The sequence below is a fragment of the Taudactylus pleione genome, unplaced genomic scaffold, assembly GCF_031769625.1.
Source record: "Taudactylus pleione unplaced genomic scaffold, aTauple2 ptg000225l, whole genome shotgun sequence".
Lineage (NCBI taxonomy): Eukaryota > Metazoa > Chordata > Amphibia > Anura > Myobatrachidae > Taudactylus > Taudactylus pleione.
In genome coordinates this window covers 215,001-232,500 of record NW_028284627.1, presented here as the reverse complement: position 1 = coordinate 232,500, position 17,500 = coordinate 215,001, and the positions used below count along the sequence as shown (strand labels likewise).

Below are 17,500 nucleotides of genomic sequence, written 5' to 3'. Positions count from 1 at the left end.
ACTGAAAACCAGTAAAACACAGTTTCTGTTCCATGACGTATCTAAATGGATGAGTTTTTTTTTTTTTCTTAATAGCCATATTGCATAAAAAAAAACATTACATCTACATATCCTCACCAAACCCACCTAGTCATCCGTGACCTAACGTGGGTGTGAAAAGGTTAATCTAAACAACACCACATTGTCTGTTACTACAATTTCACGAATAATATCTTACACTCACTATTAAACCCAAAGTTTTGCCAACATTAAGATTTTGTTCAAGAGCTGACACTCTTGGGAAGTCTTTAATCTATTACTCTATGATCTGATCCTAAACAAGAATCACAACCCAATTTAACCAGAGTTACTCTAAAACAAATCATTCCCTGCTTTAAAAATAGCATTGCAAAAACCAAATATATCTAATGTATGAATTTATTAAGAACACAGAGGGCGGAATTCAATTCTTTTTAGCCCCTATCGCGCCCGACGGAGCTATTCTATTCTTGCTCCTGTCTGGCGCAATCAGCTGCCAAGCGCTACATTTCAGCTTGCAGCCCCTGGGGGATGAGAGCTGAAATGTGCGAAAAGTGACATGTTTGGGCGCCCAAACATCACTTTTCGCAATCGCGCCCAGCACTTTGGTCGGGTTTAGCTGCTTTACGCGGCTAAACCTGACCTCTATGGGTGCGATCAGCGCGAAGAACGGCAGCAATTGAATGGCGGCCCGTGATCTCCTGTCACTTTAGACTGGAGATACGGACCGCGTAATCAATTGAATTCCGCCCAGAGACTTAACTTTATGAAATGAAGTTTAGTATGACATTTTTACATTGTTTAATAAATAAAAGCAGCGATAAGTAATGCGTACACACGGTACGACTAGCTGTCAGTTCTTAACGATAGGAACGTTATCATTAAAATCTGACAGTTTCTGGCCCCTGCAAACGACCATACGATGGTCGATGCGCGACCACGTATGGTCGTTATCGCCCAACTACCGTCTGTGCAAGCAGGCAGACCTGGTTGATATCAACCAGGTTAGCCTGCTTACTATAGGGACCCGCGAACGTGGTTCAAGGTAGGTCAAAGTTTGGACATTTCTTGGAATAATTCTGCTACCTTGGGATGGGTAGAATGTATGGACTGCCAATGAATAGACTGAACCCCAAGAACTGACAACTTGTAACATAATGTCTGCACTTTTTAAGCCACTTTATTTTCACCCAAACACCTTTTTTTTTTTTTTTTTTCTGGTGACACAAGGGCATGAGTTGTGCTGGTGTACTAGGCTGATTTTACATCTGTTTTACTACCTTTTTTGGTTAACCACAATTATTTTAGGAAGTATTTATAACTCTTCCAAAGCAGCAGAGATATAATAAGTGAATTAAACAGAATGATTGAATTATTATTTTTTTTTCAGTACATATGTGTAGGAAATATGATTTTATTATTGGGCCTCCGTGGGGAGTTTCCTTTCTGTATCTGTTGACGTCACATCGTGTAGCTGGTTCCACTGGTTAAAATTTTCCATTCTGAAGTATTCCAAGTCTTTGAGCACCTGTTAGAATACCTCTTATCTATCCCAGTTTGAAGACCTGGTAAGGGTTGGAATGTAACTAATGGTGGGTGTTTCTAGTGGATCAGAATGGGATTTGAGTTGATCGGGGTATGGCTTATATTGTCCCAATATAATGTGTGTAAATGTCTAGAGGGGTGTGTGGGGCTGTGTGACCAACCATAGCAGGCTGGTCAACTGTACCCCAGGGCATCTTTGTATGAACAATTCAAGCTAGGTGACAGGAACCAGGGCCTTTTGAAACATACATCACTATATATTAACCCTTATTTACTTTTCTGAGTCCACAGGTTCTCTATAAGGCAGGGGTCTTCAACCTTTGGCCCTCCAGCTGCTATGAAGCTACACATCCCAGCATGCCCTGCCACCGTTTTAGTATAACAGCATGCTAAAACTGTGGCAGTGCACCCTGGGATCTGTAGTTCCACAGCAGCTGGAGGGCCAAAGGTTGAAGACCCATGCTGTAAGGACTTCTATCTTTGGGAGGGTTTCTGACTACATTGATGGCCTATATTATTTTCTAATTCCTGGTTAGATGATACTCATGTTATGTTAAACTACAATGCAGTCCTGAGATGAAACTGTTGGAGTAGTGTCAGAGAAACCAGTTTGTACAGTAATCTTGGCTTCCTTGCAGCTCTGTTTGTCAGGGGAACAATGAGTCATCTTGATGGAAAATCTGGGTAGAGCACTGTGGTTTCGCCTGACATTTCTTCATGTTATCATTTTATCTGTTCCAGCGGCAGCTACAGTAGCAGGGGATGTAGTCAGGATCCCGGCGGTCAGTATATCCCCTAGCTGCATTGTGTCTTGACAAACGCTTAAAGCAGCTCCCCACCTGCAGATCTCTATTGTCCTAGAGTGATGCTATACAGTATACAGCAACCTTTACTAAATTGTTGCAACTATGTTGCTTTATCTTACTGACTTCCTTCCAGGTAAACCTTGGTAACAGAGCTGTAGCTAGACATTTTGGTGCCCACTCCCATCTTAAACAGGGACAGTGCGCGCCGGCCAAAAAAAGGGCATTGTCTCATCGGGGAAGCGTGACCACATTATAGTACCCTCAATTCACATTACACCACACTGTAGTGCCCCTTATTTAAATTACACTACATACATGTAGTAGTTGTCTTATACACATTACGCTAAATTGTAGTAGTGCCCCTTACACATTACAAATTCCCCCCCATTACACATTATGCCACACAGTACAAATTCCACCCCCATTACACATTATGCCACACAGTACAAATTCCACCCCCCATTACACATTATGCCACACAGTACAAATTCCCCCCATTACACATTATGCCACACAGTACAAATTCCACCCCATTACACATTATGCCACACAGTACAAATTCCACCCCACTACACATTATGCCACACAGTACAAATTCCACCCCCCCATTACACATTATGCCACACAGTACAAATTCCACCCCCCCATTACACATTATGCCACACAGTACAAATTCCACCCCCCCATTACACGTTATGCCACACAGTACAAATTCCACCCCCCCATTACACGTTATGCCACACAGTACAAATTCCACCCCCCCATTGTACATTATGCCACACTGTACAAATTCCCCCATTGCACATTATGCCACACAGTGCAACTCCCCCCTCCACCTTACACATTATGCCACACAGTACAACTCCCCCCCCCCCCCATTACACATTATGCCACACAGCACAACTCACCCCCCCATTACACATTATGCCACACAGTACAACTCCCCCTCCCCTTACACATTATGCCACACAGTACAACTCCCCCCCCCCCCTCCCCCCGTCCCCCTTACACATTATGCCACACAGTATAACTCCCCCTCCCCTTACACTGTCACACAATACAACTCCCCCTCCCCTTACACATTGTCACACAATACAACTCCCCCTCCCCTTACACATTGTCACACAGTACAACTCCCCCTCCCCTTACACATTGTCACACAGTACAACTCCCCCTCCCCTTACACATTGTCACACAGTACAACTCCCCCTCCCCTTACACATTATGTCACACAGTACAACTCCCCCTACCCTTACACATTATACCACACAGTACAACTCCCCCTCCCCTTACACATTATGTCACACAGTACAACTCCCCCCCCCTCCCCCCGTCCCCCTTACACATTATGCCACACAGTATAACTCCCCCTCCCCTTACACATTATGTCACACAGTACAACTCCTCCTCCCCTTGCACATTATGCCACACAGTACAACTCCCCCTCCCCTTACACATTGTCACACAGTACAACTCCCCCTCCCCTTACACATTATGCCACACAGTACAACTCCCCCTCCCCTTACACATTCACACAGTACAACTCCCCCTCCCCTTACACATTATCCCACACAGTACAACTCCCCCTACCCTTACACATTATGCCACACAGTACAACTCCCCCTCCCCTTACACATTATGTCACACAGTACAACTCCCCCCCCCCCCCCCGTCCCCCTTACACATTATGCCACACAGTACAACTCCCCCTACCCGTGCACATTATGCCACACAGTACAACTCCCCCTCCCCTTACACATTATGCCACACAGAACAAATCCCCCCCACTCCCTTACACATTATGCCACACGGCCTCTCGGTTCAGGGCACTGTGGGACTGAACTGGGAGAGACGTCATGTCTCTCGCAGTCCTTTAAGACCCTTCCGAAGACAGGGGAGGGGGCGGATCTCAGGCAGCTGCAGCGCTGCCCGCTGTAATGTGTAACCGTAGCGGTGCGCCCGCCAGAGAAGAATCTGGGCACACAGTTACTATTATACATTGCAGCGCTGCCCGCTGTAATGTCAACAGTAGTGGTGCGCCCGGCAGAGAAGAAGCTGGGTACACAGTTACTATTATACATTGCAGCGGTGTAGAATAATGACAAATTAGAGGGGGTGATCACGGGTGGAGACGGCCGGTTCCACCCACAGGGCATGTGCAGTTGCACCGGCCACACTACCCTAGTTATGGCCCTGCTTGGTAATGAGGAATTATAATGTCAGGAGTGAAATTGTCTTAAATTGACATTTAGGATTGTTTTGATTTTGTACTCCACATAGAATGTGGTGTGTCCCAATTTTGGGGGGTTTTTTTCTGCCCAAAAAGCAGGTGTCATTTTGTTAGGGTTACTATAAAATGTCACTTACAGAGGACACCTGTTATGACTATTTTTTGTTGATGATTATTATTATTGTTAAATATAACTCTTTGTTACTTACAATGTGAACCTAGTCATCAGGTCCTGGGACCGCACACTTGGGAAGTGCGTGGTTTCCAGGAGGCTGGCCTGCTCTCAAGGGAGTGCGTGAAAACTCCATGAAGTGCGTGGCCCTCCCTGACACTTCAGAAGAGCAGGAAAGTATGCTCTTAACTCTAACACCTAAACGACCGGCAATCGTGCCGATATTCAGGGCGATTTGCCTTCACCCTGGACATCGCATGATTGCCTGTACACACTTTAAAGATTTAATGTACGACGGAACAATCACTGTTCCGTCTTTCATTAATATGTACAGCCTCCGATGCGATATCGTATGATTGCGATATCGTGTGATTGGCCGTGCTGCACAGTCAATCACACGATATCGCATGTGACCGCGGGCGCAAATTGGGCATATACACTGCACGATATGCCCGATTTTGTCATTTCGATTTGGCCAAATCGTGCCGAGATCGTCCTGGTGTGTATGCACCTAATAATAAGGGGTTTATTTACTAAGTCTCTGGTATTAAAACCAGGCATTTCCAATTGTGTTTATGCCCTAAATGTAAAAGTGCAATGCTTCTACTAGCCGTGCTTTGCTAGTAAAATAATTGTACTTTTAAATTTCTGGCATAAACCCGATCGGAAGCGCCAGGTTTTAAGGCTTAGTCAGTATACCCCTAAATCTGGTTATTAGTGAGCAGGGATATGATGTGTCTTGTGGCATCATATGCCTTCTCTCACCCATTTTATTATGCAGTCATGAAGCTCCAACCACAACCTTGGTCGGTAGATAAGTATGCTATTAAGGAGCAGAAAGCGTCAGATTTTTCATTCAGTGAAATGCAAAAAAAAAATGAAAAAATGTTAGCATCAGATAACCTCTTCAAAAATATGAGAACGTTATTCCACACAGTTTTGGTGTAGCATGATAAATTGAACAAAAAAAAGCCAAATTTTGGCTATCCTATCTGGTGGTTCCATTGACCATGCTCCTCATCTCTGCCTCCAATGGGTTGTTGATGTGTATATACTACCTCGTCTGATAGAAGACCAGGACAATGGAGACTATGGGGGGAATTCATTCATGCACGCACCCGAGATACGCCCAATTCAATTAGATTTTGTCCAAAAAGTGAACAGGGAAAATAGCCTGAAAAAGTGGGGAGACCATCCTGGATCCCAGAAAAGTAAAAACTTTGGGCCTGATTCAGACCCACTCGCGAGCGGCTGTCCATTTTCATGGAGGCCGGCCCTCATTCAGAGCGTGCGCTCTGCTCAGAGCGTACGGCTCTGAATGAGGGCCTTTGTTATTTTTATTTTTAAAAGGTGTCAAATGGCTGATTTGTGCATTTAAAAAAAAATAATTAAATGTAAAAAGCTGTAGAATTTTGTGTAATTACAAAGGAAAATACAAAAAAATTAGTAGTAGAAGAAAAAGATGCTTTTGTGAGTGGCCAAATATGCTCTGTAAAGCGCTGTGGAATATGTGTGCGCTATATAAATAACTGGTGGTAATAATAATAAATAATAATTTGAGGCAACTTTAAAAACTGTAAAAATGATAGAAAGCAATTATTTTTCGGTGAAATAAATACTTTCAATTTATGATTAATTATTTAGCCAAAAAAAGCTTATTTTGAGGTAATTTGAGACCATTTATTTATTTTTACCACAAAAATGACATGTAATTCCAAATGGCTAATTGGTCATTAGGGGGAGGGGGTGTACAAGGGGTTCTGAAGCAAGTCCAGACATTTGTACCTTTTTTAAAATACAGATTTTCCCTACCTTTTCACCTGCTCAGGGGGGTGTGAAGAAAAACAGGCAAATTTTACTCTGAAAAAGAAATGTGAGTTTGGAATTGAATTGCAAATGTAATTCGCAAGGTGAATTTGCAGTGAATTCACCTTGCGGGACCAAACTCGCACCTAATTGAATTCCCCTCTATACCTAAAAACAGAGAACAACAGTCTGTTTGCTATTTGATTAAGTGTAACGTGTGTCACTAAAGGTGCATACACACGTTATGATTTTTTGAATGATTTAACTATAACGAAGTAGTAATCGTTCAAAAAAATCGTTCGATTTCTGAGTTATAACAGTGAACGAAAATCATTCAAGCGCGCTCCCGTTTGTAGTTAATTTCAGACTGTCCAACATAGCGATTTTCATTAAGGGAAGGAACATTTTTCGTTCACCGTTGTAAAAATCGTTCATTACACTTCAAAAAATCGTTCACTTTTCAAGGGAAAATCTGACAGATAATCGTTGGTTACAAAATCGTTACGTGTGTATGCACCTTTACTGTATGAAAACTTAAACACATACTTTTTTATTAGTGCTTTACATATGGCAACTTGCTTATAGGCGAGCTATTCACAGCTGTTCAGCTGATTATATGGCCAATTCAATAAGTGGCTCTATAAAGCATGTGTGTGGTATTTCATATCAACAAATCAGATCCCAGCTTTGAGCATTCTTGCGCTGGTTTGTGTAGTGAAAGCTAATATGACTGGTTGCTGTGAGTTACACAATATACCACTATTTATACCTCTAAATCTCTATACCCAAATGTCGCTATTTAGCGCTACAAGTCGCATAAGAAATAGTTGCTTTCCAATCCAATTGTGGTTCCAAAGCACAAAAATTATATATCATTTAATGAAAAGTATAACGCACTGTGATCTAGACAGTTAGCGCAAAAAGCAAGTAAATACAAAGGTACAAGCCGATACATACGCATGCGCACTGGTCCCAGTAAACAGTAGTCTATCCAGAAGCCTGTGGTCATCCAAGAAGAATGGCTGTATACTATAATCAGTACTCAGATTATATATACCTTACAGAACAAAGAAACTAGGTAACAGATTTCCATTGGGTCTTGCTCCTGGACATTCTGGTACGATGCAGGTCATTGGACAGTTCATACAGCATCACTAGGGGTATGTCCCGGTTCCTCAGACGTTGCTTTGTGTGGTTTTCCCACCAAAGAACAGGTTTAAACTAGTCAAAAGACACTACATACAGTTATACATTCTAACCACTAATTTCCTATAATTCATAACTTGCAGACGCATTATGTGAATTCCTTGCCGATAGAACCGGTGATCTGCAAATAAACAATGATTTAGAATGTAACCAAACATGACATGTCTACTAGCTTATGTACCTTAAATATAATATACATTACATTTCACAACATTAGTATTTGTTAATAAAACTTATAATATCAAGCTTAATGCTTGGGAACCTTGTTCTAAGTGATTGCATGTGTGAGTGTGAGAATATTGTGTAAATTCGCTAGTGTGCGTTTGTGCTTATCTGCTTTGATGTACTGCGCAACTATGCGTTGTGCGCCTTGTATGTTTTATATGTATTATCTAATGTGCGTATAGGTTTTGTTTGGACTTTTAACATTATGCTGTACCAAAACAGACGCACAACGCCAATCAAATATAGCATCATACACAATGGTATCGCACTGAGGACGCAAAATGGCGTCGCTAAAGGTGACACAAAATGGCGTCACCAGTTATTAATTTACAAGATTTGGTCTCAGCCAATCATCCGGCTTCGACACCATGGTTACACACAAGCCTTGCAGTGCTAGTGAATTGAATCTCAGTAACGTGGTGATCGGTTTTCATATTCTCCTTTTCTGCATGGCTTGCTTCATATTGCCTATACAGTAACTATGCATTTAGGTGACTTCCATATTTTCTTTTTGTCTCTCCAGCTGGCAGGAACAGCCGTTCTTGGAATAGGGCTATGGCTTAGGTTCGATAACCAGACAAAGACCATATTTGAATCCGAAGCCACCAGCTCCTACTTTACTGGTAAGTCCTATAAAATACACATTTCCTGGGAGTGACATTTGTAGCTTGGATGTTTTATATGTGACCCGTACAGCTGTCTCCCTCAGTGTATGAATGTGAGGCAATAGCAGCTCACACCTTTGTTACTATAGTGTACTGTGTATGCTGCATTTTTACAATTGGTTTGGCTGACAAAATGGCTACCCTCCATCGTGTGTACAGCATTACCGAGAAAAGGATTATAATCTAGATGTGTAAAAATGTTTTGAGCCTTTCTTATTTCAAAATGATTCACTTGGACTAGTGAAGCTACCTGACCTACAGCTGTTTCCTTATACATCTAGCCTCACGCAGTGCAACGTGCCTGTTGTGAGTGAGCTGCCAGATCCTGTGGTACTCTGCTAGCATCAGGCGTCTTTTATTTTTCCCACCGAAAATGCATCACAAGTCGCAATGCGATGCGACTAGGACGCACCAACAGACTGTGCTGATTACTTTGATATGCGACTTTTATATCTGTGTGCACCTGAGTCTCTATATGAACCGCAACAGAACTTGGAATGAAAAAAGCTGCGGCTGCTACATTGTAGCACTTCGCATACGGATTCAGAGACTCGAGCTGGGTACATATTAGGCGATCTGCAAACTATGTTATGGTCGTCCAGATTTCCTTTGAACTCCCTGACAAAAGATATAGTGCATACACACTGTGCAATCTTCCAAACGACCGAACAATAAATCTTGCATCGTTTGGTGGGTAGGTCGTTAACATTGTATAGTTAACATATTGCCTGGTCGTAACCGCCTGCCCAGCCTGCTAGAGTGCGGACAGGGCGCTGGGGGAGGCAGCAGGTAACGTCTGCGCGTCCCCCGTAAAGGAGGCGTGGATGGCTGGGGAGGGTCCTTGTTCTTGTGACACGCCTCCACTTGGATGCATGCCCAGCACTTGCGGAGGTGCTGGCCATACCCCAAGCTCTCCATTCACGTTGAATAGATGCCGTGCGCATGTGTATGGCGTCTGTTTACCCGGCGGTGATCGTTCACCGCAACTCTTCCCACCCGCGGGATACCGCGGTCCGCGGGTGAGGAAGGCTCAGGTCATGCTGTTTTAGTGGGGTGCTGCTAAAAGGGCAGGGCGCGTTTTGCCCTTTTAAAATTGGGCAGTACGCGGCGCCCCACTAAAACAGCCTAGCTGGGAACACTATGGTAGTGCGCACACATGCACGATTTACGGGAAGTCGTTAATGAGATTGACAGATTGAGCTGCATGTTCAGTCAGCCTGAAGATACGATGGATGATACCACAGGAGCGCACATAGTGTGTACTCACTTGACGATTTGAACAAATTTGTCGTTCCGATCTGTTTAAATCGGGCAAATCATCAGAGAAATCGTCTGTGTGCCGAATATCAGTTTGATCAGCACTGTCTGTTGGTGCATCCTAGCCGCGTAGCATTGCCACTTAGATGCATCTTCAACAGAAAAAGATGCAAAAAAGATGCCTGGCGGTAGCAGAGCCTCACGGGACTTTTTAGCGAGACTGCAGCGAAGATGTATAAGGACACATCTGTATAGGAAGATTCAGTCCACAGCCGGATTAAGAGGCCTATTTTTCACAAAAGCATGTGAAAATTAAAATTTTCACATACTTTTGTGAAAGTAAAGGTCGGGCCTATTCATCAAGTTCCGAAAAAGTATTTTTTTCTTCAGAACTTGATGGTGTTGCTGAACGCCACTCTGAGATGGCGTTCAGCCCCCGATAACCTTCACATGCTGCTGTTTACAAGGCAGCCTGTGAAGATTTACAAGGTAGCCACTGCAGAGGGATCTATTCTGGTCCCTCCCTGCTGTGTCTGCACTGCCGTGCCCCGAGAGTCTCACTCTGGGGGCACGGCAGACATGTGGCTCTGCTCACCGAAAGAAGACAGGTGAACCAGGCTAAGGTGAAAAAGGGGGGGCCTCCTAAACTGTGTTTGAACTCTGTCAGTGAGTACAAACCATAATTATCACATGTGATAATTATGTTTTGCTGGATAGGCCCCTAAGACCTCTCAGGCCACTAGGCAAGATACTGGTTTGGGGCCCCACCCTGATCCATTCATACAATGAATACCTCTTCTAGGTAAACTGGTGCTGAAGGAAAATCTTAAAGAACCCCCAACCCACTACAGACACAAAAAAATAAATTACAAAGCAAACTAATCCATAGACACCTAGTGGTCTATTTAATAAGCGGTGACCGGTAACATTTTCAATCAGCAGCACCTGCAATTCTGTCAGCATGTCATGGTAAACCAATCTTATGTGCAAACGCCCATGTACACCCACCCAGTTGCAAGTGGAGAAAGTACTGAGATATACTGCATATAACTCTGATATGGTACACACCGCCCCCTTCCCATTTTTGTGACCGCTATACACTAGAGACCATTTTTGTGACCGTCATACGCTACAGAGACCATTTTTTGTGGCAGCCATATGCTACAGAGACCATTTTTTGTGGCAGCCATACGCTACAGAGACCATTTTTTGTGGCAGCCATACGCTACAGAGACCATTTTTTGTGGCAGCCATACACTACAGAGACCATTTTTTGTGGCAGCCATACGCTACAGAGACCATTTTTTGTGGCAGCCATACGCTACAGAGACCATTTTTTTTGTGGCAGCCATACACTACACGCAGATTTTTAGACTTGGAGATGTTGCCCATAGCAACCAATCAGATTCTACTTAACATTTATCTTGCACCTTCTAGAGGACAATAGCTAGAATCTGATTGGTTGCTATGGGCAACATCTCCACTTCTAAAAACCTGTACTTTAGTAAATATACCCCTAAGTCTCTGCATAATCTGTATTTTCATTGCAGGAGTCTACATCTTGATTGGCGCTGGAGCACTTATGATGTTGGTTGGTTTCCTTGGATGCTGTGGTGCAATTCAGGAGTCAGAATGCATGCTGGGATTGGTAATTTTCAGTTCATGTTAGCTTTACATTATATGGTTATTGTGCTTTGTCTGCTTGTCCGATTTCTTTGCTGTACATAAAACAATTGCTTTCCACAGTTTAATTATTACATGATCAGAGTTGTAAAAAAAAAGTTCCTAAGCCTCCACTATTTTACTACAACATTGTTGAATCTAAATACCAGTGGCACAACTGAAATTTTCCCGGAGATTTGGCCATGCGCAGTAGGGAAATGACCGGAAACATGGCCTGGGTGCCATGTTCCCGGAGACCCGAGCAGTAGCCTGTAGCACAGTGCCAGAATCTACTGACAACTGCGCCACAAGAGAAGAGGGGGCCCGTGTGGAGACAGTACATGGTGCAAGCGATACGCCACCTATTCCACCATGTTTTAATGTTTATTTCTCAGTGATCTCACTGGTTTCCTATTGAATTTATAGGGTGCATTGGGCTGAATGATACCCACTGGTATTTTTTTTTTTTTTAACACATGGAAAAACGCACAAATGGCGTCGGGTTTATGGATGTAAGTTTAGATGCATCGTTTAAGCTTTAAAACATGCATCTGTGATAAAACAGGAGGTTGTCCTCATTCAGGCAAAGCACATCTAATGGCATTATATTGTGTTACTATTGAGATTAATGAAAGTTAAATTGACCAGCAAAAAACTCATTGACGTGGAATAAGAAGAAATGGGGGAGCTTTATCAAGCCTTTGAAAACGGACAGTTAGGAGCTGATTGGTTGGTACTTCCCATCTCTCAAACACAGCCTGTAACATGACAGTTATAGCCTGCATCGTCAGCAACATGGCGAGTACGCACTACGTTGCCGGATCAGAAGACGTATCGTCTAGTGTGTACCCGCCATTAGAAGCTGATTGATTGGTACGTTCTCTCTCCACTTTATCTCTTTCCAAGCTTTGATAAAACTCCCCCATGTCTCAAATACATATTAAAAAAACAAAAAAAACAGATTCAGACTTATTTGGTATAAGGTTTTTTATTTCACACCTTTTTTAAATGTACATAACTTGAAACACATCTTCAACTCAGCATTTTAACACAGGTAGTTTACATTGCTGTTTTTATGAAGCTTTAGACAGACAATCTGTCTAAATGCATGGTGAGCGCCATTTAAAAATAAAAAAAATTGTAGTTACTCGTAATCTATTCACAATTAATATTTATTTTATGTTCCTATATAGTATGGCATTTTTATAAGCTTGAAAACCATTTTATTATTATTTTTTCTCCTTACAGTTCTTTGCTTTTCTCCTGGTCATTTTTGCCATTGAAATTGCTGCCGGTATCTGGGGTTTTGCCAATAAGGATAAGGTATGGTTGTTTCAACACAATTAGTAATTATCACTTTCTTTTTAATTGGTGCAGGCTGCAATAAATTGAAAGTTCTAAAAGCATTTCAATGTATTTTAGACATATAATAATAATAAAACAGGTTTATTTAAAAAAAAAAGAAAAAGATCCTTTTATTGCTGAATCGGTCTGTTATGTCCTTTTTGCTTCAATATAGGGAGAAACACCCAATGATCCTAACTTTTAAAAAGAGACAATCAGGACAAAACATGCCTCGCTCAGTCTAACCCGAAATCCAGACAACCAACCACTGTATATCTTTATTATTTTGTTCCAACGTTGCACCCCATAGTCATCAGGCTTATAACCCTGTGTGCCAGTGCAAATTAGATTGTTCTACCAGAAAGGGATTATTGAGAAGTACTGTTTACCTGCATTACATTCTTCTCACTATGTTTGTGTATCGCTAAGTTTTACTAACAGCCAATCTTTGAATCCTGTTAGATATTGATATTTTGTGGATAAAAGAAAAAAAAATGGATTGTAGAATTTTTCATATGTGGGTCGATTTTTTTTTTTTTTTTTTATTCGCACCTGCTAATAATTTCAGATTCCCGACTACTCAATTAAATGGAATACAATAAACTGGGACAAAAACAAAAATGTTTTTGGGGACCCCTCTGCTTCCACTATCTATCTTTGTCTGTAGATTCCTGCTGCCTCCATTCCCCTACTACCTCACTAACACATCACTCATCTCCTGATATACTCTGTGCTGCTTGGGAGTCTCTGCTCCTTCCACTCGGGGCTATATGTGTGTGTGTATATGTATGTATGTGTATATATATATATATATATATATATATATATATATATATATATATATATATATATATATATATATATATATATATATATATATGTGTGTGTGTGTATATATGTATATATATATATATATGTGTGTATATATGTGTGTGTGTATATGTGTGTATATATATATATATATATATATATATATATATATATATGCAATCCGAGATGATACTGAGACAGCACTCAAATCCAAATGTTTGTGTAGATGCAGTAGCGGTCTTAGTTCACTATAATCCTGTCTTCACAGTGGCAGGCTGTATATTCTCCAATAAATCACTTGTTGTATGATTTCAAAATGTTATGAAAAAGAGAAGAGTGAGAAAAAGCACCTTTATAGTGTAGTAATTAAATCAGAATGGCACACTCTTAATTAGTATTGCGTACCGTATTCACCCATGTATGCAAGCATTGGGTTTTATGTGTCTTTTCCTGTTCCACAGAGAAGATTCCTCTAATGATCCAATGCACACCACAATGCACTCCAAAAGCATTGAAGAAAGCAAAGAGAGGGGTACTCTCATAGTGTAGTGGTTTCAAAAAGATTTAATCACCGTACAATAAACACACATAAAAATTAAGAATTACATGTAAAAGATAAAGAATGAGCTTATCTGGTAATAGCTGGTCATAAACATTGGGGTACACCCTGGTCTATCTCATATCATATCATGCACACCAACCTAGTCACACTACTACTCAGTCACAAACTTATACACATACATATAGACAATGCCTCCTCCTTCAGTCCCCCTTATAGCCTGGCTGCTGGATAGTCTTTAACTGGGTCTGCAGCAGGTCCTACCCCCCCCCCCCTCATTTTTCCTTTGCTGCTGCTAACAATGCAGTGTAGGTCTCCCCCTGCTTTGACTCCAACTTCCTCTTCTCTTCTCCAGCTCATAGTGCAGTTCCTGCTCTGCACTGCAGCTGTGATTAAAGTACGGGGACACCCTGAGAGAGGGGGACCTGAGGGGAGATATGCCCTCCATTAATCTGCAGGCTCGGAGGCAGAGAGAGAATGCTTCTGGCCGCACTGATTTTATCTTATTTACAATCAAGAGTGGCTGGGGAGCATCTTTCTCTGTCTGCCTCTCAGCCAGCTGCCCTATGCACGGAGCAGCCCAGCGCGCCCCTGCTGGAAAGCCCCTAGAATTGTGGGGCTCTGGGCAGCTGCCCAGTGTGCCCATAAGTTAAGATGGCCCTGCTTACACTGTCTAACTCGGTCTGTGGCTTCCTGCTCACTCTATTCCCCTCATCAAATCATGTCACATGCAGCCCAGTCCTTGCTTAAGGAGCAGATGATGATGATTGATACATATAGGTGCTTAGACCCTAATGAATTAGAAGTGTTGATTCTGCTTACATACATTTATAAAAAATATATGTAGTCAAATCTACTATTTTACCATTGTAATCAGAATTACATATGCGCCTAACTTTTTACACCGCTCACTATCTTACTATGTTTTCTGCAGAACAATCTGGGGGAACATTTGTTGGAAAATAGAAATGCTAATTGGGTTTGTTTTTTTTTGTTTTTTAATTTGTGTTTTTATGCTCTCTAGGTTGTCGAGGAATTAAAGACCTTTTACATGGATGCCTATGAGAAGTATGTTAAGACTAAAGAGGTAGCTCTGAAGGAAACACTAAAGGGTATACATATCGCCGTAAGTTTTTTTTTTTTTTTTGTAATAAATATTTATACACACGTACATTGAAACTAAACCAAAAGTAGTAGCCTCGCCAAATTTACTTGTCTTTTTGTTATTGGCATTTTTACAAGCTGGAACCCAGGTCAAAGGCCACTTTAAGGGGGCGATTTAATTGTTTTATTAATTAAAGTGGCTAAACCCGTCTAAAGTCCTGGTTAGGGCGTCACAACAATTGAATTGCTCCATCGGGCATCTGGCACTGACAGCCGCCGACAATTGAATTGTCCCAAAAAACTTTAGCAGGCCCAGGGCAAAAAATTATTTGAGTTCCAGTACCATCTTTCAAGACATGAATGGTGACTTGTTACTGTTATAGTCTACAATTCTAAATGGAGAGTGCTTCAAGTTTTTGGAGAGTGCCACATTTTCCACTTGTGTAATGTTTGCTGCGTGGGTTTCTCACCGTTTTTGAATTTGAGGATGTTTTGTTAGGACTTCAAATGGTTTCAGAGCTCGAAACAGGCCTACGATTAGGAATGAATCCAAACTATGCCAAATCTATTGTAAACAGTGTGGAAGTGGGTGTGGTGAAGAACTAGCACTACCCCTTTCTGATTGCCCCCGGGAAATGTTGGTTATAAAAAGGTTTAATATGTTGGGGGTTTTTTTCCACCAGAAGGCGGCAGAACAGAAAAGTTGTTAACTTGAAAAATTAGATCAATAGTAAATGCAAGTTGTTTTTTTTTGTGTTTTTTTTTTTTTTCCCCATGCTTTTTAACATTATATTAATAAGTTGGTAATGGCAGTGATTAGAAATTGCAAAATAACCCCCCAAAAATTGCCACAATTTCTCCCCACCCCTAATGGATGGAAAAAAAAATCTTCGACTTGAAACGTGCTTTTTTTTTTTTTTTTATCCTGAAATGCCAGTATCCATAAAGGGATTGTGACAGTACATGTACCACTGCAATCCTTCTTCCCAATGCATTTCATATGGAAGCTATTGCCTGTGATATATCTGGTGATAGCTATCACTGGTCGGGGCATAAGACCTTACTTTTGGGTTTCTTCCCATAATAACTAGACTAATAATAATAATAATAATAATAATAATATGTGTAATATGACCATTTTTGTTTTCCAGTTGGACTGTTGCGGAGTAACGCCCATTATTGATGCCTCACTTTCAGACACTTGTCCCTCAAGTTCTCTATTGGATACCATCAGTAGGCCGGTACAGTATTTTATGTTTCCATTATTATGACTTGTAAACTGCTCTGTGTTTACATTATGGGGATTTTGTGTGTATACATAGGTATAGAGCTGTTGATTTGATGGGCGCCACTGTGCTCCGCAGCACCGCTGATAGGGGGTGTGTTAGTGTGGATAGTATACGTGGGTGTAGACAAGTCTCTAAACATGCTTTGAAAACCCATCACTTTATTAAAGACTGTGGATAATGTCTGGTTGGGTGCGCTGGGGAGTTTCATACGTGATTAGTGGTGCTGCCTTTATGTAAGGGTGAGCACTTATTATTAATCTTTATTTATAGGGTGCCACATGTGGTCCACAGTGCCGTACACAGGACAAACAATAAGACAGTACATGGTAAACAGTACAAATCAATAAACCATTCTGAACAGTAAGCAAATACCAAGTAGCGTGGTGCTCACAGCTACTATGGAAGCAGGAGGTACAGGGGAAGTACACATGTACCTATTAGTGTGGGCACAACTAACAGGCCTAGAGCTGTTTAGAGGTGGGAAGGGTACAAGACAGAGGTGCCTGGGGGCAGTGAGCCCAAAGAAGTGTAGTGTGTAGCTGGTGTGCAAGAGCAGTAGGTAGTGAGAAGAGGAGGGGGAGGAGGACCCTGCTCATTGGAGCTTACAATGTAAATGGAAGGGGGGGGGGGGATTTTAAGTGGAATCTATGGAATACGGAGACCCAGTGTAGGGATTTGGAGCAGAGTTAGATGATTAGTGTCAGTGTTGTACTTAAGGCTGGATTGAAGTGGGGGTAGATGGGTAAGTGGGATGACAGGTTGCAATAGTCCAGATGGGAGGTGACAGAATGGAAAAAAAAAA

At 41.8% G+C, this 17,500-nt stretch overlaps 1 protein-coding gene across 1 annotated transcript in view; it reads left to right on the top strand.

Annotated features, from left to right (window-relative positions):
- The window catches only part of CD9 (CD9 molecule), a 33,286-nt gene that overhangs the window by 10,102 nt on the left and 5,684 nt on the right, over positions 1–17,500 (top strand). Inside the window, exons 2-6 of the mRNA XM_088478899.1 lie at positions 8,532–8,631; positions 11,481–11,578; positions 12,841–12,915; positions 15,330–15,431; positions 16,561–16,650. Coding sequence (XP_088335025.1) covers positions 8,532–8,631; positions 11,481–11,578; positions 12,841–12,915; positions 15,330–15,431; positions 16,561–16,650 — 465 coding nt within the window. The remainder of the gene's footprint in view (positions 1–8,531; positions 8,632–11,480; positions 11,579–12,840; positions 12,916–15,329; positions 15,432–16,560; positions 16,651–17,500) is intronic.